General features: G+C 44.0%; 1 protein-coding gene across 1 annotated transcript in view; it reads left to right on the plus strand.

Annotated features, from left to right (window-relative positions):
- Window positions 1–27,964, plus strand: part of LOC144822537 (aldehyde oxidase 1-like) — a 661,088-nt gene that overhangs the window by 34,758 nt on the left and 598,366 nt on the right. Inside the window, exon 2 of the mRNA XM_078680183.1 lies at window positions 19,703–19,760. Coding sequence (XP_078536309.1) covers window positions 19,703–19,760 — 58 coding nt within the window. The remainder of the gene's footprint in view (window positions 1–19,702; window positions 19,761–27,964) is intronic.

Genomic DNA, 27,964 nt, shown 5'->3' on the forward strand with positions numbered 1-27,964 from the left:
CATAACTTTTAAATATACTCTCCACCCATCTACCCACCCACCCACCGCTGCACAGACGCCGCACAAAGCGGGCTCTGTGTTCATTACAGAAATCTCTGGATACTTCCTCCATTGTGCCCCCCTCCTCCATTCATGCCCTTCAGGTAGCTGTTTTTTTTTAACGTACATGATGTCCACTTCATGGTGTTCATGTTTTTTTGCCATGTTCGGCAGCCCTCATACTCCGTTAAGCTGTCCTCCGCAGCGCACACACGGCACTGCCTCTCCTCCGGTTTTATCCAGTGCTCCTGCAGCTGTCCAACACCAACTTTCACCACTTTCATGTTGAGGGGGAGGAGGAAAAATCAGTGAACCTCCCCAAGGCGCGGTCACAACGTGATCAAACTAAAAAGTACACACGGAAGACTTTTGCATGCATAGCAGGTATGTTTAATTTATATTGAATTAACTTTTTTCATGAATAAGTGGTTACTTTGAGCCTGTCACATGTTGAGGAAAAACACCTACTATGCAACAGATTTACACTTAGATTAACACTAGGTAAATACATACATATGTATAGCGCACTTCTACAAGGTGGAGGTCCTGAGGCGCTTTTAGAACCTCTGCTGCTGCACTGGTTACAGTTCTGGAGATGACTGAAGGAGGAGGTGTTTCAAAGACTTCATATCTTGAGAGGGGGCATATCGCTTCCACTGGTATAATTTCCTAACAACCTTGTGGGTGTGAACTGATGAGATTGGGCACCAACACCTATGGGTTCCGGCTGTCCTCTCCTCCCGCCTCCCCCCCTCTGGCTGGCCACCAGGCACAGATATTGCCTGGGCCTGGATCCAACATGGATGGGAAGCAGAGGCATAAAGAGGTGCAAAGTCCTTTATCTCTTCTTCCAGCTAGGGTCATTATTTAGGAATGTAGGTGCCCCCCTTGTGCAGGAAGTTAACCCACTGAACACAAACTCTGATAACGGGGCATGTTGGATCACACCACTTGTAACGGGACGCAATCTGACAACTTGAGAGCCAGGGAGGATACCTGTAATCGAACAGTGGTAAAACACCAAATGACAGGGTGAAGGACCGATTCAAACAATCAAATTCCAACCTCCCACGATACAGAAATTAGCACCCTGTGTAGCCCATGGGAGCTTTAAACTGGATATCAACTCACCATAGGAAAAAAGAACAGCATACATCTTGCAACATAAACAAATCAATGGACAAATCTACCATTATGAAGTAGCGGCAAAGTCACGCGCAGCGCTTTTCAAAACTCCCAAATAAACGCTTTAGGAAATACGAGACCCTGCTAAAAACTACGGCGCAACTTTATTTTAACAGTCGTAAGAGAAATATGCTCAGCAATCCTCATCTACAACTATTCAAGAACTGGTTAAATGTGGACATTGGGTACCAAACATATCTAACGAGGATAGTACTTGATGATGTGGAATAACATTAGAGTGCTTTACATAGAAAGAGAAGGAAAAAAAACAATTGATGGACAGAATGCAGAACAATGTCATACATTCACACTAGTACAGCGATCTGGGTTTAAATTCATCTTTTTTTTGCTCCCCATGCCATTCCAGTTTCAACCCAGCCATATGCAAATCTGTCTTGACCCTGCGCCCAATGGGAACAGTCCAGCCCAAACTGCCAGGAGAGGTCCTCCCTGGACTGGAAACAAGCATCCTTGGACCGGTTTCGGAGTTTCCCTTCTCATCAGCCAGGATTGCTTGACTCCAGTGGCAAGGAGAGCATGGGACCCATGTTTGGGCATACCCGTCCCACTCTGGGTGACAAATGCATAAAGAACAATTGATGGACAGTGTAGGAAAGCAGGATCTGCTTCATATGGTTACCCCCACTTTTTGCTTGATGTGATGCTGTTTTTGACTTGTCTGACTGGGATCCTGCTAATCAGGACCCCAGTCTATCTGTTTTCTCCCTGATCAGTTATGATATGTACTTAGTTACACTCCAGATTGGATACTGGGGTACCCTTGTCAGTCCCTAGTTTATGGGACCCATGTACCCCGGGCATGGGTACCCCAGAGGTCTCCCATGGGCTGCAGCATGTATTATGCCACCCATGAGAGACCATGCAAAATGGAACTACAGACCTGCCATTGCAGCTAGTGTAAGTTGGTGCATGCACCACTTACTAAAGATATAGGTTTACTATATCTAAGGGTCGCTGCACTTAAAACCTATAAGTCACTCCTATAGCAGGTCTTTACAATCCTAAAGGCAGGGTGCTTGTTTCTAGGTGAGAGGGTGCCCCTGCATGAGCAGGACACCCCGGTAGCCTACGGAGTCCATTCTCCCGGGTTGTCAGTGAAACAGCTATATACTAATATAGCGGGGCATTATGCGACCACATGATGACTAACTCTAAAACGGCTGCAACAAACCCTATCGTGTTTGGTGTCAAACATGTTGGAATCATACCCCCACACGGTAACCAGTGTGGTAGGTATGATTTCACCCATTGGGAGCGCCCTCCATTGGCTCTCAGTGGTTCCGGTACCAGCCTTCTAGTCAGGGACAGCACGAAATGGTTGCTGCTGACCAGAGACACATTTCTGCCCTCCTGCTGCCAAGCCAAGCTCGAGCAGGGGAAGGCAGGATAATAGGCATCCTGTCACAGGGAGGTGTGACCACCTCCTAGACTGGACTTAGTGTATTGGGGCTGGGTGGGTGAGCTTGCCACCGCCTGAAAGTCGGCATGAGGTGCACATTTTGTGTCCCTGTGCATAGTCCAGTTCAAAGCAGTCCTGGAAGCCATTGGCCCGCGCTCTGGCATGAAACTGGACAAAGGACATGGAAGTAACTTTCCGCCTGTCCAAACCCTCCCCTGGAAGGGTCCCCTGAATCTTTCCAGGCCTCTCCCATAGGTACTTAAGGGCTTACCTGGCTGTAGTACCTTAGATTTGTCGTGGACAAGGTTCCGAACTGAAACCACTGCACATCGACTGTCTGGGCACCCTGGACTTCACTGGACTACGTCTGGGCCTGACTTCATCTCCCTCTCAGTCTGTTGCATCGTCTGTGCCTGTGCACCATACAGGATCCGTGCAAAACCTGTGGAGCATCCAATACACCTGAAGTTAATCTCCTTTGGAGTGAAGGAGTCATTCCCTGCATTTGCAGGCACTGCAGTACTACTGACCGGTGTGCTGATCCCAAGCTCCTGCAGACGCCAAAGAGTTCAGCAATACAGGAGGTGGGTTCCTATGTCCCTCAAGGACCGAGCTGCCCTCTCACTCAATTTGAGGCCAGAATCCCTGGAGGGGGCTGCAATACCTGAATGCCTGCGCACTGCATACTTTTGCAAGTGCATGTGGCAATTCTACAATAAGTGCATTCGGCTCTGAGTAGCCCCAACCTCTGGCAACTTTTTCTGCAAAGATCTTCACCTACCTCACACTGAGTGCTCCGTGCCCTGTTGTTTTGTGAAGCTGCTTGAGGTCCTCTCGCAACTCCTATGCCTCCGGCCTGTGGGTCCAATTGAGGGTCAACTTTGAATTCCTTGGGCTCCCCTGATTACTCAGGGACTGCCCTGATTTCCCTGTATGTGCTGAGTCTCCTGGTCCTTGCTGATCCGAACGGTACGCTTTCTTGACTTCCTGTGTGGGTTGTATTAGCCAAGGCTTGTTGGTGCTCCCGCTGGACATTGACCCCTCAGATCTCGATATCCTTCATGGGACAGCTTGTATCCAGCTCCTGGTCATCCTCAGCATCGCCTGGTCCTTGCAGCTGCAGAGGCAACACCCCCATCAACTATTCTGAAGCATCCGACATCGGTGGGCATTCGTCTACAGATCCCCTGGTCACTCCCAAGTGACCCAGACTCTGTCCCCTTTGCTTTCAGGTACTCTTCATCTGTAATCCATGTTTGGATTCCAACTGAGACTTTCTCCTCTTCCAGCAGCTGCACTTTCTTGAAGTCCTCCATCGGGTTCGGCGGCGGTTTCCGACACCACTTCACACCTATGCTCCGGGCTCCCCTGGGGTAGGTAACTTGGGTACTTCAGTATCACAGGTGGGGTGGCTCTCCAACCTCTGTCTTCCATGGGGTTTCTTCGAAGTCCACTGGGAAGGGGCCTTAAACTTCAAAATTCCAACCGCGACGTTCACATAGACTTGTACAGAGCACGTGGCCGTGCTCTCTCACTGCACACGCACTCCGTGGGGTCTTTATCTACTCACCTTTGGTGGTTCCTTGGGGTCCCAGCAATTCTACGTCCTCTCAACACTGTCTTGACTCGAGTCGTAGCTCTTATACCACTTTCTTAGTATATTGTTTGGTCCTCCCCGGGGCCCACTGTGTATTAGTGCTATTTACTGTTATTTCTTTGCTGAAGTATTGTGTGCTTTGTGTCCATCTCCATGTAGGAGATACTGTAAAATACTAGATTGTGCTATATAATAAATACATATTTAACTGCTGTGTGGTTCTCTTTTCATTTAATCTATACTATACGATTGCATTCTGGAAAAACAAGATGTTTTACACTCCTTCAAGACTAAGTCTGAAGGATGCTCTCCACAGCACCCACTTGTATGGCTTTCTTAGGTTGTCTGAGCCCTCTTAAATCATCATAAGTGTTGTTTGGACTGGTGCAAGGTGCCCACTTTAATTATTGGACATCATATACCAGGCCAACTTTTCACAGACAGAATATAGAACAATGTCATACATCCACCCCAGTACAGAGATCTGGGGCTAAATCCATCATTTCTTTGCTCCCCATGCCATTCCAGTTTGAACCCAGGCATAGGCAAATCAGTCTTGACCCTGGGCCCAATGAGAACAGTCCAGTCCGAACTGCCAGGCCAGGCCCTCCCTGCACTGGAAACAAGCATCCTAGGACCGGTTTCGGGGTTTTACTCCTCATCAGCCAGGATAGCTTAACTCCAGTGGCATGGAGAGCACGGGACCCAGGTCTGGGCATACCCCTCCTACTTGTTTGTTCGCCATAAGTTGGCAGGGTATGAACAGACGTGGGTCAATTGCTCACTTTGCCACTGGATTCAAGCTAATAGGAAAACACATCTTAAGTAAACAATTAATGTGAACCAAAATGTTCAAATTGGACATTTGGTGTAGGGCCTTGCCAAGAGGTTCGGACCTAGCAGGGATCCTGTGTTATTCTCCACAGTGGGAATTTAATTATTTTAAGGCCAGTTGCATGACATCAATTGTGTGGTTCCTAAAATTACAGGGAATGTGCACCAGTATCCCATGTAAGAAATGATGACTTCAAGTATGGCTATTCTCAGTTAAAGAGAAAATGTACCTTTGTAATTGAAAAAAAAACACTCGAATTGACTGCAGATCTCCACCAACCGGTTGGAGTCTGAAACGTGAATAGGATGGTATTGGAATCATAATGTCAAATGTAAAACGTCCTGTGCAACTTTTCAATGATTTTTAAATGAGGGGGAAAGGCGCCCACCTTATGCCTGGGCAGAGCCGCAGAAACACCTGACATCCACCAGCCGTTTGGAGTCCAGTGTTTAAAGCCTTCACTCGGAATGAATCACGTGCGGGGACTGTGGGGGTAAAAGGACCCATTTAGGAAGCGCTATTCGTCATTACTCTTTAGAGACCAACGTGAAAGTCAGTCATAATTATTCTCACCTTCTGAACAACATGCACGCGTCTGTTCTCCGTCCTGGGAGTGAGATCGCGTGAAAGCGGAGAGCTTTTCACTGCTGCTAGCTGACGTCACAGTCAGCTGGAATTCTGAGCGTGCACGCTGAGGTGCAGCAGCTCTGCAGAGCTCAAAAGAAAGCGATCACCATCAGCTAATTAGATCTGACGGGACTTTGTGATAGCAAAGGGAATAGTTTAGAGTCTGTAAGTGTACAGTTTCAAGCCAGCGTGATATTTAAACAAATACAGCATTAAGGCATTGGTAACATATCACATATTTACAAATGAGAATAATGGTACCACCGCGAATTCAGGGGTAGTACAAATGAAGCATATTAATCCCTTAGTTGGCAAGCATGTATTGTGCATATAGTGCATAATTGAACACCACATCATTGGTACACTATAAAAGTTATACATATGGAATTATAGTCATAGGTTATCTCAACATGTGCTTACTGTGGGTCCTTAGTAAATGACACTCCTGGCATCTAAGTGCAAAGATCAATTAGGTACAGCGTGACTGACTTGCTATTAATTTAGAGACATATGTGCAACATATTCCGGCAACATCAGGGTACAGTTTAAGAGTTATAGATATGGACACTAGTACTAAATGCGTCGATATCTGAAGGAAAAATATAAATCAGACAGCGAAAGGTTAAAGCGTCACCATCTGTTTATATGTCTCCTCCTGCTCATTCAGGCCCCTGTTTACTGAGTCTAAAGTATGTATCCACTTACACTCCTTAAGACTCAGGGCAGAAAGTATGTTGCCACCACAGGGATGTAAAGTAATCTTCTCTGGTACCCACCACTGTAGATCATCAGCTGTGTCGCCACTGATGGAGTAGTGATCCACTAGAGGGGCCCCCTGTACCTTGCATCGGATCCTACTGCAATGTTGTAGGATCCTAGATATCACTTTTTGTGTAGTTTGGTCTACGTAAATTTTACCACAAGGACAACATATGGCATAAATTACGTTGCAGCTGTTACAATCACTGTGTTGTGTTAGGGAGTATGTTTGGCCATTGTGATTGAAGGATGAGCCTATCATGGTAAACTTGCAGGCTTTGTATTTGCTGCATTTAAAGTGGCCCATCAGTGGTGGCATGTTCAGCTGTTGTCTGATGTCAGGCGGTCTAGTGGTTTCCGAATATGAACTTACAACAAAGTCTTTGTGACATTTCTGGCTTGTTTGAATACAAAGAGAGGTTCTTCCTTGGTGTCGATTTCCGTGCCTACTAGGTTCCAGTATTTCTTTACCACCTTTTTGATCTCCTTGTATTAAAAGTGGTTACACAAACCAATTTGTCCATTTTCTCATCTTTGGGTTGTACTTCAAAGAGAGTCTCACGTGGGCGGTACCAAGCACTCTTTCTGGTACGGTTGAGTAAGCTTTTTGGGTAACCCCGATCTCTTAATCTTGTAATCAGAATATCTGTTTCTTTGAAGAAATCAGCTCTTCTTGAGTAATTTTGTCGTAGCTTCAAACATTGGCCATAGGGCAGGTTATCCCTGAGGTTTCTCGGATGGTGGGAATCATACTTTAGGATGGTATTGCGTTCAGTTGGTTTTCGGTATAAGATTGTCAGGATGTTATTTTATTCAACTTGTAGTGTGAGATCTAAAAAACAGATGGTCTCATTGCTGTATGTCATTTTGAATATACCTCGTATGCCCTAGTTTGGGGTTGCCTCTAAGGGCTACCCACTCTGACACAATCCAGATCAGACCTGAGAAAAGCTCAGATAGGCCATCCTCTCACCCAACTAACACAAAATGACATCCGCCACCACAATCCCCCCAGCCCCTCCACACCAACACACCTAAAACCACATGGCCCAAACTCCTTTTACATTACTTTCCCCCACAACCTCGCCACAAAAGTGAAAAGAAACCTGAAACACAGACTGATTCGTCAGCTCCCAGAAAAACTAGTCACGGACATCTACCACTGCACCTCCAAGGTTCAACTGAAAATGGACCTCATTTTTCATACCGTAAGACCAGAAAACTGGAATTCTATTCTCAGATCACAGCTCCACATAACCAAATTAACCAACAATCCATTCAGCTGCATGCTAACGTTTTCTATCCCCAAACATACTAGGCGTGGGCAACATCTCTGCAACCATCTACCACAACGGCACAGTTTTGGTTCAAGCCAACAATGACAACCTAGAAGCATTCAACACCCTCTTCGCCGCATTAGGTAATGCCCCCTCGCACCCACACCACACACCCAACCTATTCCCCATCCCTGGACAGACTAACTTGCGAAGAGACCCCTCAAACTAATCCCACTCCCTCCGTCAACCCCGTCATCCTCTCCCTCCTGAACAATCACCTACCCTCCGCCCAGCTCGCACAAAACACGCACAATACACTCTTCCTCTCCAACACACACAGGAGGTATGATGCCAAGGATGCCCCGCATCCCCTGCTCAATCGCCACCTACCCCCTCCCTCCCCACTACACCGCACCCAACCAAGAAACGCCCTCAATCCGCTATCTACGATACCTAACGACACACCTCTCCCCACGTGCAAGAGGACGAGGGATCCACCACGCAATCCCCAACACCTCTTGCCCACGGCCTCACACAAAGTCAACACCGACATCAGGAATGGCAAAAGCAAATGTATCAATGACAAGCTCGCTCCCCGGCGGGAGGACCCTGCACTAACTACCCTCACCCCCCGTCGAGAAAACGATGCAATGTCTTGCTCTGCTGGAGAGCCAGCTAGAAACTGTAATACTAGGTCTTAATGCAATCTTACTAAGCCTCTCCACACTCAGAGTACCTAGCCAACTCCCTCTCTCGACTCACGCTTTTCCTTTCACCAGACAGCAACAGCCCCCCAAGGCTTTATATCCCAGCTAGAACTCAACCCCCCTCTCAAACAAATCACAGAGACCTAAAAGAACAACTGTGGACATGTCTCCATGTGAAGCGATGGGGCTCGACGCCTCCTATGACACTCATACCTCTGTCACCCCAGAATCCAAGATCATGGTTATCACGGGATTCAGAAGAGACCGCCCCCCTTCAAGACACTTAAGACCCCCTGCCTTCCTCACCAATATCCCGGGGATCCCCTAATCAAGAAACACAAAAATAAGAAGACCTCCACCAAATGCATGCTTATTAACTGCAGATCAGCCACCAAACATGCAACTGAGCTGGCGGAAAAAATCGTCACCCATGAGATAGACATCACCTTCATCACTGAAACCTGGCTAAACTAATTCTCGCCCCCAAGCCTGGACATGCTTGTGCCCCCGGTCTATGCACTTCAAAAAAGACAAAAAGAATCAACGAGGATTGGGCATAGCAATCCTGCACAAGGTCAACATCTACATTACAGAAACAGACACCTTCAAATACAACACATTTAAATGCCTATCCGCCAATTAAGACAAAATACATCAAATCTCTACTCTGCCACCTCCTCTACCATCCGCCTGGCAACACCACAGCATTCGGGGAACACATGTCAGATCTGATTACCCACTGCTCCCTCCGAGACTCAAACTATTTAATCCTAGGTGACCTCAACCTACACTGGAATGAGGAACAACCCGCTAATCCAATCACTGAACGATCTCCTAATCAACAACAACCTTATCCAACACTGCTCTGAAGAAACACACAACAAAGAATCTATCCTTGATGCCATTATTGCTCAACGCATATCAATCCGTATCGACCGCATCCTGCCCGTTCACTGATTGGATCACCACCTCATCTTATTCCGCATCAGCCAACCGATCCTATGCAAATCCCCCACGCTGGACCCCCTCAAATGGACAACAAACCCAACTCAGATCCACTTGGCAATCTTGGAGGAAAAGATGAGATCTCTCCTTTCCAGCTCCACAGATGATCTCTCCACAACATTACTCACCTCTCACTATAACACAACTATGACTTCCTTCCTGGACCAACTAGCCCCCCTGAAACTAAAATGGGCCAGAAATATTCCATCCAGATCCTGGTTCAACACGGACATAAACTCCGAAAGGAGACACCTCAGGGCCACAGAAAGACGATGGCGGAACAACCCAACCTCAATGAGCAACTCAAATTAACTCGTAGGAAGTACAAAAAACACACAATTAACGAAAAAACCTAGTTCTTCTGCACTGCTCTTGACAATGCAAAAAACAGGCCCAAGGAACTCTTCAACCTCATTAGGCATCAGACTTCCAAGCCCCTACCCCCCCCTTGATGGTGGCCTCAAAAGACTGGTGCAATAACTTTGCCAACTTCTTCAACAACAAAATCACTAGGATCGAACTCTCCTTGGATGTCAACCGCAGTCCCACTCACAGGAGCCTGACCCCAAGGACAGATGGTATCGTACCAAATCACCCACCAAAACTCTAGAAAACCTTCACCCCATCTCTGAATCGGTGATAGTCTAATCTCCACCTCCAAACCCTCTTCTCACGTCCTCGATCCTATACCCACTCAACTGGCCAAAAAACATAAACTCTCCTTAGCCCCGCTCTGAAGCAAAATCATAAACAGCTCCCTGAGAACCGGAACCATTCCAGACTGCCTCAAAGTCGGCCAAATCACACCACTTCTAAACAAAATGGGCTTGGACACTAAGGACTTGAATAACTTCAGTCCCGTTTCCAATCTTCTCCGTTCCAAAATCCTGGAAAGGTGTGCTCTTCTACATTTGTCCCAACACAAGGACAACATCAACCTCCTGGACCCCCACTCATTGGGCCTCCAACAAGGCTGCAGTACAGAGACAGCAATCATTAACATCATAGACGACATCCACTAGTCACTAAACACGGACCGATGCTGCCTACTCATACTTCTAGACCTATCGGCAGCCTTTGACACGGTTGACCACAAGCTACTCATCAAAGTACTTCAAAATAGGCTAGGTACAGAAGAGGCGGTTATACAGTGGTTCTCCTCCTTTCTCCAGAACCGCACACAAAGAATAAAAATCAAAAACTTCCCGTCAGCAGAGGTGTCCCAAAAGGATCGGTTCTTTTCCCTCAACTTTTCAACATCTACATGGAACCCTCAACACGATAATAAAAAAAACAAAATCCCCTTCCACCTATATGCAGACCTCACCCAGATCTATCTCAAAACCTCCTCCATCTGACATCCAAAACTTAACAACACTCTTAGAGAAGTCCAACATTAGCTATCCCTTAATCACCTGAAACTCAACCAAGACCAAACGGAATTCCTCCTCATCTCTAACAAAAAGGAGAACCCCCAAATCACAGAATGGCTGAAAGCCATTGACGCCCTCAACAGCAATATCACCTTGGCTAACTCTGTAAAATTGCTGGGAATCACCCTGGATCCAAAACTAGACTTGGCCAAACACATCAAAATCTCTGCAAAAAGCGCCTTCCTCCACCTGAAATTACTCAACAAAATAAAACCCTACATCCTGCCCAAGGACCTAAAATAAGCTACTCTAGCACCAGTGCTGTTCAGATTAGACTACGGGAATGCAGCCCTCACAGGTACCACTAAATGCCACTTAGCTCCCCTCAGAACAACACTCAATGCAGCAGCCGGAATGATCACAGGAGCAAAGAAATACGATCACATATCACTTGCACTCAAAGAGCTAAAATGGCTCACAGTCGAAATGCTTGCCAACTACAGAACTGCCTGCCTCACGCACCAAGCCCTGCACTCGGGGAAACCTGCCTACCTGGCCTCCAAACTTTAGAAGGACAGCCAGACAAGGATCCTCAGGAGCTCCAATACGCTTCTCCTCATCCCGCCGAAAACCCGTAAACAAAAAAACGCAGACCGCTCCTTTTCTGGAAGTGGGCCCAAAATCTGGAATTCCATCCCAGTCCACATCAGAACTACCCTATCATTACCAAAATGTAAAATGCAGCTCAAAGACCTCTTTCTCAATCGTCCGCCCCCGTTTCGATAGCTGCCAAGGGAGCACACTAGCCGGAACCGGGCAGATGCCAGATTCTCTGCCATCAAGACATCTACTTCCGCCAAGCCACCGAACACCTACCTCGCCCCCACACCCTTAAAGGGGGGGCTTGAGCCAATGCGCACACTGCTATGACTCCATCAGACTTCCTTGCCTTAATGCGGTACAGCACACCCATACCTACGAAGCGCCATGAACCATTATACCATTATGTATACTCCCCACTACTATGTGATTTCATAAATACTATTGAGTTACTGTGTGATTTCCTTGACACGTATGTTGTAAAGTGCTCCAATACCCTCAGGTCTGGCCAGCGCTATATAAAACGCTTAAATAAATAAATAAATAAATAAATTGAGCGTCCGTTTAGCCATGAATTAAAGTCTGTTAGTTTCCGTTACGTGCCTGTCCATACCATGAGCACGTCATCAATGTATCACTTCCAGATAGCAATGTTGTCAAGGAAGGGATTAGATAGATCATATAAATGGGTGTCTTCGTAGTTATCTATGAAGAGGTTCGCTATGCTAGGAATGAACCCGGCTCCCATGGCCACACCCTTACATTGGTAATAGTAGGTGTCTTGGAAGATGAAATAGTTCTTTGTCATGGCTATTGTGAGGAGCTCCACTAGAAAATCAGTGGGAATCCAACATGGGGCTGGTCGCTTCTCCAACACCTGACGGATCACATCAATTGCCTGGTCATGGGGTTTACTAGTATATAAGGATGAGACATCCAATGTTATCAGGAATTGTGTCTGTTTGTCAAAAGGTTGTTTTTCTACAAGTTGAATTGTGTGCATGGTATCTCTAAGGTATGACCGAGTATCCAAGACACAAGGCTGCAGAAAACTGTCTATAAACTGGTTCAACGGCTCCAGGATTGATCCACAACCAGAAACAATCGGTCAGCCTGAAGGATGATCCATGTTTTTGTGAATCTTCAGGAGTGTATATATTGTTGGTATTTTGGAGTCTTATTCAGGAAGAGGTACTCATGTTCTGTAAGAAAGCCTTCAGTCAATCCTTTGTTAGTAAGTAACCTAATGAGTTTGGATATGTCCTGGGTTGGATTTTATTTATTTGTTGATAATTCTCCCTGCAGCTCAATTGCTGATTGATCTCAGTGATATAGTCGTTGGTGTTCTGAATGACAGCTGCGCCCCCTTTATCAGCTGCTTTAACCACAATACCTGGGTTATTGCTTAATAAATGCGGTGCTTGTTTCTCCTCCTAAATAATGTTATATTTAATGAATTTTCTGTTGTTTAGAAGATCCATTACCTCTTCATGTACGATTTTTTCATACGGGAGGATCTTCTCACTCATAAAGTAGGAAGCTGGAGTAAAAGTGGAGGCAGGTCTAAAATCAGTTGCTGGAAGCCGTTTATTCCATTGATCATTTTTCACAAAATAATATTTTAATCGTATTTTGTGAAAGAATAGTTGTACTTCTAGCTTGATGTTAAATGTGTTCGGAGGGGTAGTGGGGATGAATGATAGGCACTTGTCTAGAATATCAGGTTCAGCTGGTGAAAGATGGTAATCTGAGATGTTAACAATGGGATCATTGAGGGTTATGCCAGCGGTGGATGGCATCACCATCTGTAAGTTTGTCTCCGTGTCTGAATTTCGCTGTGGTTCTCGTTGAGTTGGAATCTCACTCACGTGCTCCCGCGTTGGTTGTTCCTCCCTCGGTTCCACCCCCTTGGCCTGTCCCAGTTTGTATCTCTGTTCATCCATGGTTGATCTCCAAAAAAAGGAACTGCGCTGTGGGAGTCCTGGAATTATGGCCCTTGCTGATATGATCTGTTGTTGATACTGGTAGTAGGTCTCTCAGAGTCACTATCCAAACCACTTCCAAAGGATGAATTGGAAAAGGTAGAAAATCTGTGTGGTCCCTGTCTGCTATGATTAGTGTAGACGCCTTGGGAATCCTGCTTGTAGTAGTCATCCCTTAAGTACGAATAGGTCACTTTTTTGTCATATGACCTAATATCCTTACTTAGTTTGTCAAGTTTTCTGTTGAGTTTAATGGTGTTAAATTCAACAATAACCTTTTGTGCATGTTCTAGTGCCTCTTTTGCGTTGTTAACAGCCCTATCTTCCAAGATTTCCTTCTTTAGATCTAATATTTCTTGGGAAAGCTTCTTGACATATTCTAAGGCAGTCTTCACCCCTAGCACCATCCAGTGCCTGGAGCAATTGTTAGCTTCAGGAAACTTAGGGATATCAATGAAGATGGCTGGTTCATTCCTCACTTGTAGGCCCTTGGAAATAATATTAGCCTGCAGATATTTGGTTAGATGGTGACCATGCATGCAGGAACTAATACGTTTCTTTTCCAATCTTTCTAGTTTGGAAAGCTTTTCGTTTAGTGTAGTGTCGATTGGGGCTAATACAGTCCCCAAGGGATTAAGTTCACTTTGCTCTTGGATTAGCCTGATTATGTAATCCTCACTATACGAAAGTGTTTCCCTTTCTGACATAATATAATTTAGAAGAAAACAATAAATGAAAAAACAACCCCGTAGGTAAATACCTGCACTGGTACAACATTAAAGATAATGGGGCGACCCGTGTCCCTCAGAACCTGGGTATTGATAATATCGAAAACAATTGGTTCTGTAGGTGGTTCAATTGCTTTGATCACTGTTTTCAATAAAAGGGCAAAGATACTTCACAATTCCTTATTCACATTAAATGGAATATGATAAGAACACACCCAGAAGGTATAGTTTGATTTGATTTACCCTTATATTTCTCAAAATGTTTTGGCTATTAAATGGTGTAATGAGTGTGCTTTTCACAAAAAGGACACACTCTAACCCCAACACTCCCATAAACCAAGGTAAGACCCAACACTCCCTTAAGGCGAGGTAAGAAAAAACATTCCAAATGTATGTAATATAACACACATCAGTTTATTAATACAATACTTCAAAAGGCAGGCCGAATATATCAGTCATGGCAGACTCCCAAGTATCAAGTGGATAATTTAAATAAGCGGTCAAAATAGAATGCAGTATGTACAAATACCAAAGAATAGAATAGAAAAGAAATTGGTTAGGAACACCTCACCGACTGGCTTTGAAACATCCTCGCCAACTCAAACTGAGGAAGTCCGTTCAACAGCCCAGGAAGTAGTTCAGTCAGGACTCAAGTTCCGTCACCCTTTCACAGCAATACGTCTATTCTGTCGTGAACTTCCACCTGGCCCACGAAGGCCTCCAGCTTTAATACCATTACTGACGTGAAGCACAGCTTCTAGCAAGCCTCGCCCCCTCGCCGAGTTGGCCGGTACCAGTCTGCGTCAAGGCCAAGACAGTGGCTGGCCAATCCCCCGTATTTTGACTCCGAGGCAGAGCTGTACATTCCTCAGATAATATCCAGTTCACTCTGGTTGGTCAGGTGCGAAAAACAAGCGAGGAGAGAAAAAACATACCCTCCCCACTTTGCAGCTACGTGCGAGCACAGAACATGCGTCATTTATGAAAATGGAGTCAGTTATGCAAGCGCTGTCATGGACATAGAGAAGCTTAAAGCAAGGTGGGGTTAGAAAGCAAGATGACTTGAGGCCATGTCAAAGCCAATAAATAGTAAGCACTGCCGTGAAGCAAGGTAAAGTCAGAGAACCAGATGATATGAGGCCATGTCAGAGCCAATAGTAAGAACTCATAATATAAATGTACTGTTCTATTTTGTGGCGGCTCCCACTGAGCAGACATATGCAGAGCCGTCCTACATTAAGGGTAAGGTAAAATAACACACAAAAGTCAGTTTAAGATGGTGGTAGTTGACGGTCATCATAGGATGCTTAACCACAAGAGTGGCTCATTCACCACAAATGGCTGTCATAGACACAAATAAATAGCGAAAATACATAAAGTGACTATTGTGAGAAAGTGACATGTGGTGATTAGTGAAGTGAACAGTACACTATATACAGAACACACATATGTGACATAAATTAAAAAGAAAGTTATCCATTTTTGTCCTGTCTCCTTATTTTATACATTTAATGCAAAACATAATAATGATTAATTTGGTCAAGAGAACTGTATAGACATGTATGATGAAAGAGTGCAGACGTTTCGACCCTGGACACAGCGCAAAATTGGTAAGCGTCACTGCGGGTCTTTCTCAGGACCATGAAAGGGTAGATCCTGCCTTTCCCGTCCACCTTTTGATTTGGATCAGTCCTTGACACGTGGGCGGGATCCTCCGGATCCCGAGCGGTGCCTGTAGCCAGTCACAGCTGCCTTCAACTTTGAGGGTTCCAGGGGAAAGTCCACGTGTTGAATAGAGCAACAGAACATCAGCTGCAGTATCCCGCGAGCATTAAAAAGAGTAACAGAACAACAATTGCAGAGTCCCGCGCGTGGGGCGCGTGCTGCACTAATAAAAAACAGATGGTTTCAGGAAGACACACGCAAAGTCCAGTGAAAATAATGTAAAAAATAAAACACACGCACAAACATGTGGAAAGCCCAGAGCGATTCCAAGAAGTTGTTTTCCTAGAGCAGCGCATACGCGCTACGCTAGGCTCGACCTAAAAACGGCCCCCACCTGTCCAAAACCGACCCCACCCTTCTGGCCCATCAGGTAAACGGCTGGTGCCCACTACGGGCAGTCCGGCCCTGCAGCCTGCCCTGTGCAGGAGATAAGAACCTGGGTGTTTCTTAAAACTGAAGACCCTAACCATGGTAGTAGGGTCGAAACCTGTCTGTCATTGAAGAGAGGGCCACAGACAATGAAAGCAAGCCTCAACCCGACTATCTTTGAAGTAAAGGCCATAGATGCTGACAGTAGGTCCTATTCTGATTGACATTAAATAGAGGTCCACAAATACTGGTAGAGGGTCAGAACACCACTGTCATAAAAGTGATGATGCAGACGCCGGCAGGAGACCAGAGGTAGCACTACATAAGGAGCCATTTCATCGAAGGCCTCACATTGGAAGTGATTACATTGGTAGTACTTTAATTCACCAGTAAATATCTATTGATTTTTTTTTCATGTTTGCAATCCAATTTATATTTTTATGTATATGAATATATATTCACTGAGAAACGTTTATGATAACGATGAATAACACTGAGTGACAAAGAGAGAAACAGAGACAAACCTACAGGTCCAGTTCATTTATTGATTGGCTACCTAGATAGAAATATTGATGGTTTTGTTGGGTGATTTATTGTTTCATTAGTTGAGTTATTGCTTGGTTTTAGTTTGATTTGTTCATGTGTTAACTAGCTAAAATATATTCAAGGTTGAGGTCATACTCTGCCATGCAGTCTACAAATGTTGCGTGTCAGTTTTTTGCTCTGGCGACAGATTAGGACTTAAAATACCTTTAGTTTTCTCTCCAGCCCCAAGTTTTCCATATAAAATACATACACATATAAGTGGGTACACATACAGGGTCTTTCAGTCAGCCCTCTTCATCCATTGGTCTGTTCAAGTGCCATTCACTTGACACCCACCAAAGCGTACTCCATGGAGAAAAGCAACAGCCCACTTCAGCCATTGACTCTCTTGTACTGTGATCTGCACCATCCCTCGCCTGGCAACGACATCTGATACACAGAGATGTTTGAATCAGAACTATAAACTTTGTTTAATGAAGTGGTTCTCATGGTTGAGCAAACCCTAATTCGTTGGTCTGTAGGTCTGAACAGTGTTCAGGTAAATCCTGTGGGTCCCCCAGGTCTCATGGGCTACCCACCACCTAAAGATTATGGCAGCTAGTTTAGAGATACAGTCCTCAAAAGTTTAGTGCCCCTGTGGAACCTGTATTTACTGCCACCACCATCTCTGCTGACCTGGCAGGCAGGCACAAATATGAGCACCAAGACTACTAGCATTCAGAACTATCCCTTGAAAGTATACCAAATGGACTTGGGTGGAATCCTTTTTTAATTTGAGTGGTGGGTTTTTGATGATTTTACATTCTTGGGGCTTTTTTGTGGATTCGCTGTCATCTGGCATCAAGCCTTGCTCCATGGTCTGCCAAGAAATCTAACAAACATCTGACTCAATGATTGCCAGGGCCAGAATGGTCTTTGATTCCATCAGGCATTTCCACAGTAGACTGGAGCCTTTGGAGGTCATTTATTAAAGGGCATTTAGACAGAATATCAGAAACAATATTTTATCCCACAATATTTTGTATCAAGAATATTGAGGACAAAAAATATTGTGAAGGTAATTTCCTATAGGTAAGCAAAGTTTACCATATATAACTCCACATATATGTACCATGATGGTATATCTTCAAGGCACGTAGATGTGGAGCTAAGAAAGTAAAGCTATACTTATCTATTTGCACGTACCTTCTCAATATTTTGGTCCTCAATATTTTTGACACAATACTCTGTCCACACAATATTGTTGTTTCCGATATTCTGTCAGTGATCCTTTTAAAGCCCAGGGAAGCTTCTGGTGCCTCTGTCACTTTCCATAGCTCCCAGAGAATAACTGCAACAGGGGCAAGTGCCTTTAAAAGAGTGAAGGAAAGAGAGGGAGAGAGGGATGGTGAGAGAGTGAGAGAAGCCACAGAGGGAGAAGAAGAGAGAATGGATGGATGGAAAGACAGGGATATATCAAGAATAGGAAGGGAGCCGGCTTTGAACATGTTTTCCACGGCTGTTTTTGTTTTGGCCCTGATAACTGCAACTTTGTAAGCACAGTCCACAGTTAAGGCTGGAAATCCAAGGGTGTCTCAAGATAGGCAAGAATACCACCCAAACCTGCCGTAGGACAACACTGGCTATTTGCTCATGCCTAACCACATAAACCTTATAATTGTGTTTGAGAGTGTACCTTGGGCCAGGCGGTGCTAAGTCCTTCAGGGCCAGATGTACAGCCATTGAATTTTGCAACTCACAAATTGCGACATATTGCAAAATTCAATGTACAGCAGTGTCTCAGGCACTGTTTGCGATTCCCAATGGGGCGCAAATTACATGCCTCATGAATATTAATGAGGCTGTCGCAATTTGCGACCCCATTGGGAATGGCTAGCACTCCCAGGGATGGTGGCCTGCTGGGGTCAGCAGACTACCATGTCCGGGACTGCTATGTAAATAAAGCAGTCATTTAAAAATGCAGCCCATTTTCCTTAAAGGGAAACGGGATGCATTAAAAACATTTTAATGAAACTTTTCAGTTTAATTTTTCAAGGGCAGGCAGTGGTCCCTCGGACCACTGCCTGCCCTTAAAAAATGATTGCGCACTCATTCACAAGTGGGAAGGGTCCCCTGGGGACCCCCTTCCTGTTTGCGAATGGTTTACCGCCTACTTGAAGTAGGTGGTAAACTGCGAGTGTTTTGCGAAAGCAAATGCAGTCGCAAAACGCTTATATATGGCAATAGCACTCGCTATTAGGAAGGGACGCCCTCAACACGCCCCTTCCTAATAGCGAGCCGTAACCCTATTTTGTGAGTCGCTAATAGATTAGCTACTCGCAAAACAGGGTTAGTACATTGTGCCACCGTTTAGTGCGGCCGCAAACGGGCCAAATGCCCCTTTGCGACCGCAATAAATCGTCCTACATCTGGCCCTTTGTGTGTTTTTTGTGTTTTCACAGTTTGAACAGGCCTACTTCCCTTAGGTAAATAAAAGACATTTCTAATGTGATAGCTCTGACAAAGCCCCGAGTTTATTGAGTAAAGTCACTTGTGTCACACAGTCTGAGGGTTACAAATCTTCAACAACCTGCAGGAATAGCCCTAGACTGCACTGACTACCCTTGCAAAGTGTAGAAAGCGAGTTGCTTATCCAGTTAGAGTCCAATACTACCTTCGGCCCTGGGCCTGGTGTAACCAATACCAGGCTCATGTTACCAATGGCTGGCCCAGAATCCAGAGGAAAGGCCTCACACATGCTCTACCATTTCACAAGGTTTCCCTGTGTTTGTTTATTCTGCAGTAACATGGTATTTGGCACTTATTGTGATTATGAAGCTAGCTTAAATGCGGAGGGATGTCTCCCATTCACTTATTACAATCTTAATGTCTGGTTCAGTGATTGGTGTGTGGATTGGCTGATTCTAGTGTCTTCTGTGCTCCCTGCAGATCGTGGAGAAGGATGCTGACCCCGAACAGATGCTGCTGCCCTACCTGAGAAAGAACCGTATCCTTTACCTCCATCAACTGCATGCATAATTTTTTCAGATGTTTAAAAGTAAATGTATTGTTTTACATCAATAGAGATTATTAATATTCATTAAGAAATCGTGGCCCTCGTTCCCATTACAGCAACAAATTCTGTCGTAATCAGTATATAATGGTTTTCAACAGTTTTATAACTACCACTAAATTGACTATGTACAATTTTCTCTCTCACTATAAGGAGTACAAGTAATTAAATCTGATAGCATTGTTTCGATTCCAGCCCATGCCCCTATTTACTTTTTCTTTACAGCTTTTTAGGTCTCGCCTAGGCAGCGTGCATGCGCTGCTCTAGAAGATGACCTTTTGGAATTGGTCTACCCTTTTCAAGCACTCGTGCTTGTGCTGCCATCCACCTTGCGGGAGCGAGAAGCGGCGCACAGGGGCCATCTGTTTACAATTAGCGTGGCAGCGCATGCTTGTTTCCCCTGTTCCTGGGATGCCCTGTTAGACAATTAATTATTTTCCGCATCCTTTTTAAAGTTGCTGTTATAAAGTGTTTAAGGGTCATTCAATCATTGCGGATGCCTGTAATTTAGTGCTTGGTTAGGTGGTGGTTTATTCATTTTTCATTCACAAGTAATAATAACAATGAAAAAAATGCTTGACACAGTTGAAAGACGTTATTTAAAATAAAACCACTAGTAAAACTGCCACTGCCTATTGCTATACTTGCATTAAAAAACATATAGAACTATCGCACCAGCTTGTCAAGGCAAGGAATACTGGCTTTGCCAGTGCTTGTTTTAAAGTGGTTAGGGAAACCCTTCCTACCTTGTGAAACAAGCAGAATGCAATTTGTGTGGCGTGGTGCTTCAGTGAGATTCAAGGATTGCTGCAGACACGTTGTGTAATCGCGGGCGCATATTCCATTATTTCCTTCTGCTACGTAAATCCAAACGTGACCAGCCAGGTGGGCCCGGGAGTTTGACTCCCGGGTCCACCTGGCACTCGTGGTCGCCCCTTGTTTTCGTGGGCTCATTCTTGTCTGTAGTTAAGAGTCAGTAAAGGTAGCTGTAAATAGCTGAAATGTATTCAGCAGTGCTCGTACATTGTGCAGCGGACACCATGTGTGATCGTGTGCCCTGTGTTTCCGTGAGGTTCCGTAAAGATGGTTGTGAATTTCTAGCAAAGCTGCAGTTTGATTCTCAGATCCCGGCGCCAGTGACACTCGTGTGAGTATATCTCCCAGGGCTAACCGTAAACTGTAATTGGCTAGAAAAACAGTGTACATAACAGTTAAAGGGGTTGAATGGCACAGGGTGCTTTGGTCACACCCTGTTTGCCCTTCAGCTATCACATCAGCCTTGTTAGCATCTCATTGTCAAGGAAACAAAGAGTAAAAGGTGCACTGAAGCGCTGACAGTTGAAAACCTCCTCACAGTTTCAAACTGTTTGAGCTTTTAACTTGTTGTTTGAATTGGGAAATTAAACCAGACAGCAAACTGTTCACGCAGGAAGAGCCTACCAGACCCAGTGGAGGTCAGTGGGCACCTTTCCCCACAGGCAGGCGGAGCTGGGGCAGAGTCTCTCCCATACAACCTGAGCTTTAAGTTGGCCGGGTCCTGCTGGTGCTCAGCGCCAGCAGTTCTAACAAGCATTGGCATAGCCAATAGGTCTCACTTTTGGGACCTTATAAGTATTTAGTTATGCAGCTCAATATCCTTGGTGCGAACAACATCAACTGTTGCATGGCTAAACACTTATAAAGCCCAAAGGCGAGACCTATTGGCTATGCCAATCCTTGTTTCATATGCAATACATCAAGCAAGTGTCGTTTAGTGACACTCCCGCTTGCACATTCCACACAGAGTTCAATGAGGTCATGGTGGCGCATTTAAGCCTGCAACTCGCTTGGGGTACCTGGTGGCATATGTCATTAACCGTATGTAACGTAATAAAGTAAATTTATTGTGCTGTGACATGTAGAAAAGTTTCCAGTTTCGGCTGCAGAGTCATCTAATTATCAGGGTAACAAAGAAGCTGAGGAGAGGCCCAGTGTTTTCGTCCAGTCTCCAGTTGCCACTGTGGTAGATAGAAATCCCCACCTGCCAGGATGTTCCAGAGGTCATGGTGAGGGCCCTATCAACGTTGGGGTCCTCCCCACCAGGTTATCGTGGCTCAGGGTCTGTAAAAGTAGCCGCACCTTCCATCCACTGCTCTGCTAATGGCTCTGTACTCAGGCCTCTGTTCATCTCGGAGCAGTGCTGCTCTTCTTCCGCCGATGCACTGTGAGGTGGGTCATCCGGGGATTTCCAGTGCAGCATGTGTCCCAGCGAGCCATGCCCATGGCTAAGTCTAGAAACCTATAAGCAGCGTTCATCTCATCTATTCTACTGTAGAGGCCAAACAAGCAGACCTCTGCTGTGTGTAACTCTTGTCCACAGGGTTGGATTGTGATTAAAAATCCATCATTGCTCGAGTGCCCACCCTACCAAACTGACCCTGCGTGTCTATTGAGGTTTCTCTCGAAGTCCGCCTTAACCTGAAACCAACAAGCATTGCAAATGCAATAGGTCTCGCATTTGTTGGAGTTGGTATTATTGGCATTATTAATACCAATTTGTTTACCTATCCATGTTGCAAGGTGCAGCATGGCTTGGAAAAAACATTGGCATATATTATGCCAATAACTTCAACAAATGCGAGACCTGTTGCACTTGCAATGCTTGGTCATTCTAAGTGTCTACACTCCAGACATGTTCCCCATCCTCTTTCAGGTAAGATCAGCATCCACACCAGCTTTTGCAGTGCAGGGAGGGTTGCCACAGTTCCAAAAGAAAAAATAGCGATAATTTGTTCATATTTTAAGGCTCTGCAAAGGCTCAGATGTAATACGTATATACATTTTATACAAATTAATTACTTTGGTAATGTGACTTTTTTTTTACTTTAGGGATTATTAAGGCAATTCTAGACCACGCCTTAAAGCGCCTTCTTCTTATGTTTATTGTTTAAAGTATGTAGTGATAAGGGGGAAACTAGTGCTTTTAGGTGATTATGCTTATTTTTGCACCACAACGGCCGTACAAGTAGAAAATCTGGCAACTCTTAGTGCAGAATACATGTAAATATGGTGTTCACTCTAGCATTCTTGCGCTTATTCTGTGTGTAGTGGCTACAAATACTATAGCAAGAAGGCAAGGCAAACCACACCGATATGTTCAATTATTGGTTTCATTCCCAAACTAAAAATGTAGAGTTTGAAAACTCAAGAGTTGATAATAATTGCCCTCTTTGAAATGGAAATTCCTCATAAATGCAAGTCAGCGCTCTAGCCAAAAGGAATACTTGTGATTTGAGGTGCACACCGGGTCAAACATAATCCCATTCGCCCTGAAGCCAAGTATCAAGAGTGTCTCGGCAGGAAGGAGAAAAAAAACACACAGACGGAGCTCAAAGACACGCCACAAGGAGAACTTTTAAACAGATTTTACTCTCTGTGTCTCCTTTAAGATAAAGACAAGTCTCCGACCCAAGTAGCTATTCCATTGCAAATGTGGTTTTTTTCTATTTCTGTTTTTTGTATGCAATAGTTTAAGATGTCTAAAGCTAAGAAACGGGTGTCGCTATTGCAAAAAAACAAAAGAAATAGAAAAAAAGGCATGTAGGCTTTTTGTTTTCTATTTATTGACTTTTGTTACAATTGTGGCACCTGCGCTTTAGCTTTAAATATCCTAAGCTAAAGCGTGGGTGCCGTGATTATTCAAAAGTAAAGAAACCAAAAGAAAAGGTGTGGGAACACATTTCTTTCTGTTTCTTTACTTTTGAAGCAATCGTGGCACCCACACTTTAGCTTAAGATGTTTTCAGCTAAAGCTTGGGTACCACCATTGTAAGAAAAGTAAAGAAATAGGGAAAAAAGCATGCAGCCGCGTTCGGCACCACAAATAAGAACAGAAAGGTGCGCTCGGTAGTAACTGTTTTTATGAAGTGCGGCTGATACAGGTGATGTTGTTGTGCCTCAGGTACGGGGCCAGCGCTGTGCATAATGACGTGAGTTGCTGTGAAGTGGTGCTGCACGACACTCAACCGACAGCACTCCGAAGCAGCAGAAGGAGTTTTGGGCTGTATTGGTGTGCCTCGGTTACGGGGCCCACGTTTGGTAAAGTGAGAATTGTCCTGCGAGCTGCGCCATGGAGAATAAAAAAAAGGCACTGTCACCATAATTAAAGACAAAGCGTGGCCTCAGGCATGCCGTGCTGGAAGTGCTCTGTGTGTCACTGAGAGTGTCCTGCCTGCAACAGTAGGCAAGAAAAACCATTAAAGAAAATAGTGCTCGGAGACTGTAATTAAAACCTACAGAGAAACAACACATGTAACAGGGGGTGTCCTCATGGAAGGTTACAATTAGAGAAAAGGTGCTACTAACAATGGACTACTAAGCCTATTGAAGAATGAGAAGTCATCATTTACAAAGGACAGTGACAGTAGCCAATTAAAAAGATGGGCGGAAAGTAGGCGGAACTTAATGTCCAAATCCTGAATACAACATGTCTCGTAGAAAGAGCGCAAGCGCTGCCTAGGTGAGACCTAAAAAATTGGTTATCACTGGGCGGCTCCACACCTTCTGGAGAAAGTCTGTGTCGACAAGAGTACATCTAGGCCAGCTCAAGGCAGCAGTATGTAGCATGACATTCAGTCTGTGGGGTGTGAGGTTTGTGATGTGTACATAGTTAAACTGTGCGAATTTAAATTCCGTGTTTCATGAGATAGTGTACATGTGTTCTAGAGTCTGCGCCCACTCCTTCCCATGGAGCGGCCCGCACCTGATAAGCTCCCATCTAGTGCGCACACAGCTGGTTATCAGAAATCCTAGCAATAATAATTTTGTAAAACCAAGAAATCAACCAACGACTGTGTCCAAAGGTTAGTAAAGTGTACAACAAGTCATGTGTGAGAGGCTGAGGATCTAAAGCCCTGGTGAGTTGATGCTCCACCAGTGCCAGCACTCCATTTTTTTTTTTTTAAAGAATTTTTTTATTGCAGGAAAAAGAAAACATCATTAAATTACGTACAAATTTTAGAAACAAAGATATCCAAAAATAAATTTAACCATCAAATACATACAGAGGATAATAATGTACATTCCTAAAAAGAAAAAATATATATATATATAACATTTTAGTTGCTGCTGGTGCATATAGATCAAATAGATCAAATTAAAGTACCCCAAATCATTTGCCTTGCTTTCAATGCCTTAGTACCCCTTAACTTAGCCAACGATAGTTCCATCGTGTGTATTTCGTTAACAAGATTCCACCACTCCATAATATTGGGTGGTTCCTTCGAGATCCAAGTCCGTGCAATAACCAACCTAGCACAAGCAAAAACAATAGAAATCAAGTCTTTATGTTTATGATTAGTATCTTGTATATCTAGTAATACTAAATGTGCAGAAAGTGCAGGAAATATAATTTGTCGGTTGTTTAGAACCGCGGTTAATCCTTTCCAAAATGCTGTAAGTTCCGGGCATTGAAATAACATATGTTCAATACCGGCGGCTTCTAAATTGCATTTGGAACATTTAGTTCGCTCGCTAGAGCCCTTTCCCGTGGTCCAACTAGCAATTCTTTGTGGTGTATAATATATTTGAGTCACCGTTCTATATAATTGAAGCCTTAAACTCGATGATTGGATCACCAGATTTATCTGTCTAAGCGAGCCAGCAATCTGGTTAGGGTTGATGTTCACACCTAATCGGTTAGTCCATTTTGCCGCCATATTTTCACAGTCTCCTTGCTTGTGGCTATTTAAATAAGCATAACTTTTACTAATAAGTGGTTTAGTATGTTTCGAGTGGAGGAATTTTAAGGTATCTGAATTTTCTATTTTTCCAAGTTTCATTTTATTAACAAAAAAATCTTTCATCTGAATGCATTTAAAATACATAGTATCTCTAATTTTGTAAATTAATTTTAGTGCATTAAAGCTCAAAAAACCATCAGAACCAAATAAGTCACCTAAAGTGCTTATACCATGTTCCAGCCAAAGAGCTGCCGCCCCATCGGAGAAGAAGCCTGGTAACCCTGGATTCCCCCAGATCTGTAACTCCTCATTAAAGAAAGGAATCTTACCAAAAATCATTATTTGGTCCCAGATTCTTTTAATGTGTCTCGCGGTCTTAAACTTGACTCTCTTAAAGTAGTTGGGGTCATGCACGCGGTACAAAAACTGGTTACTATCTACTCCCAACATAAATTGGTGGAATAATAAGGAAGAGTTGTTGGTTATTAGGCTACGTATATGTTGAAAGAAAGTAGCAAAAAAGTATATTTTAAAATCCGGGAAATTCAAACCCCCTTTTTCAATTGGGAGTTTCAAATAAGCCATTGATCTACGATCTTTTTTATAGCTCCAAATATAACTGCTGCAAATGCTCTCTATTTTTTTTAAATATAAGTTGCTAAGTTGGAGGGGGATAGATCTAAATAAGTAAAGTAATTTTGGTACGATCTTCATCTTTATCAAATGTATTCGTCCTACCAGGCTCAAAGGTATCTTATGCCAGTTTTTTAGAGATGTAGTTATTTCCTTAAGTAAGGGGTCATAGTTTAGTGCGACAATTTTCTCTGTATCTGCTGCAAGCTTAACTCCCAAATAGGTAGCATAGGTACAGAGTCCTATTATCGGTTGCGCAGGTTTATAGTTAGCAATTACTTGAGTTTTGTCGACATTTAATTTGTACCCGGATATCTCTCCAAACTTACTCGCTTCTTTAATTATCTCTGGGAGTGCCAAAACTAAATCTGTTGTAAATATCGCTATTTCGTCAGCAAAGGCAGTTATTTTCAAAGTCTTGTCACCATGATTTATTGGTATTATATTATCTTGAGCAGACAGTGCGTTTAAAAATGGTTCTAAGGCTAGAGCGAAGAGCAGGGGTGATAATGGACACCCCTGCCTTGTCCCCCTTTTAACTGCGAAGTTTGCTGAATTCGCTCCAGCATAACTAACTGTTGCCGTTGGTAGTTCATACAAAGATCGAACCCATCTAAGAAATTGTCCCTGTATACCAAATGCATTCAACACCGCCCACAAGTATTCCCACCCCACTCGGTCGAACGCTTTCTCTGCGTCCAGCATAACCATTCCGAGTGGGGTGGGGGCAGTCGAGGCTACATCAAATGCAGTCGCAGCAGTATTAATGTGAGTAGTGGTGTCTCTCCCCACCACAAACCCATGTTGTTGGCAGTTCACAAAATCAGGCATAATAGGGGCTAGGCGATTAGCGAGAATTTTGGCAAAAACCTTGGCATCGGTGTTTATTAGTGAGATGGGCCTGTATGAGCCTCGGTCATCTGGTGGTTTACCTTTTTTCAGGAAAAATATTATTTTGGCAGTTCTCCAAGATATAGGAGCGCTTCCTGTTTGACCTACAGAATCTATCACCAATTGGAAAAGCGGTATAAGTTCTTTCTCGCATATTTTGTATAGTTCTATAGGCAAACAGTCTTCTCCCGCAGCCTTGCCTGAAGGTAATGCTTGAATGGCAGTCTTTATTTCAGTAATGGCGATCTTAACACCAAGTTGCTTAATTGTTTCAGTTAGAAAACGATTGGGCAAAAATTTACTTACATAATTTATAATTTCTTTTTGAGTGGGTAAATGATCTGGAGTATATAAATGACTATAGTATTTAGCAAATTGCTCTAAGATTTGCTCTGATTTATTGTATTCGATTGAGTCTGACCCTTTTATTGATTTTATAATTGTTTTAGCTTTTTTATCAGCTACCTTATAGGCCAAAATGTTGCCGATTCTATCGCCCCCTTCATATTGGGCTAGTTTGTATTTATGAATTTCGGAACTAAATTTCTCCCTGAGAGTCTTTTTTAATTCCGACTTCAATGACACCAATCCTGATCTCAGTTCTTCTATTTGTCTTCCCTTCTGTAACAGCATCAATCAATTGTTGTTCAGCTACTAGAATACTGGATAAAGTTAGCTTGTCTGCCCTTCGTCTTTCAGCATTTTTCCTTAAAATGTATTGTTGCACATAGCCTCTGATGCTGCATTTACACGCATCCCACACAAAATTAACCGAGGTTGAGTGAATATTAAGTGTTATAAATTCATTTATATGTTCTTTGATACCCAAGACAAATTCAGCGTCTGTAAATAGATATCTAGGGAATGTAAACTGTCGAGGGGATTGCTCTTTGTT

This window comes from Lissotriton helveticus, chromosome 3_1 (assembly GCF_964261635.1).
Source record: "Lissotriton helveticus chromosome 3_1, aLisHel1.1, whole genome shotgun sequence".
In the NCBI taxonomy this organism is placed as follows: domain Eukaryota; kingdom Metazoa; phylum Chordata; class Amphibia; order Caudata; family Salamandridae; genus Lissotriton; species Lissotriton helveticus.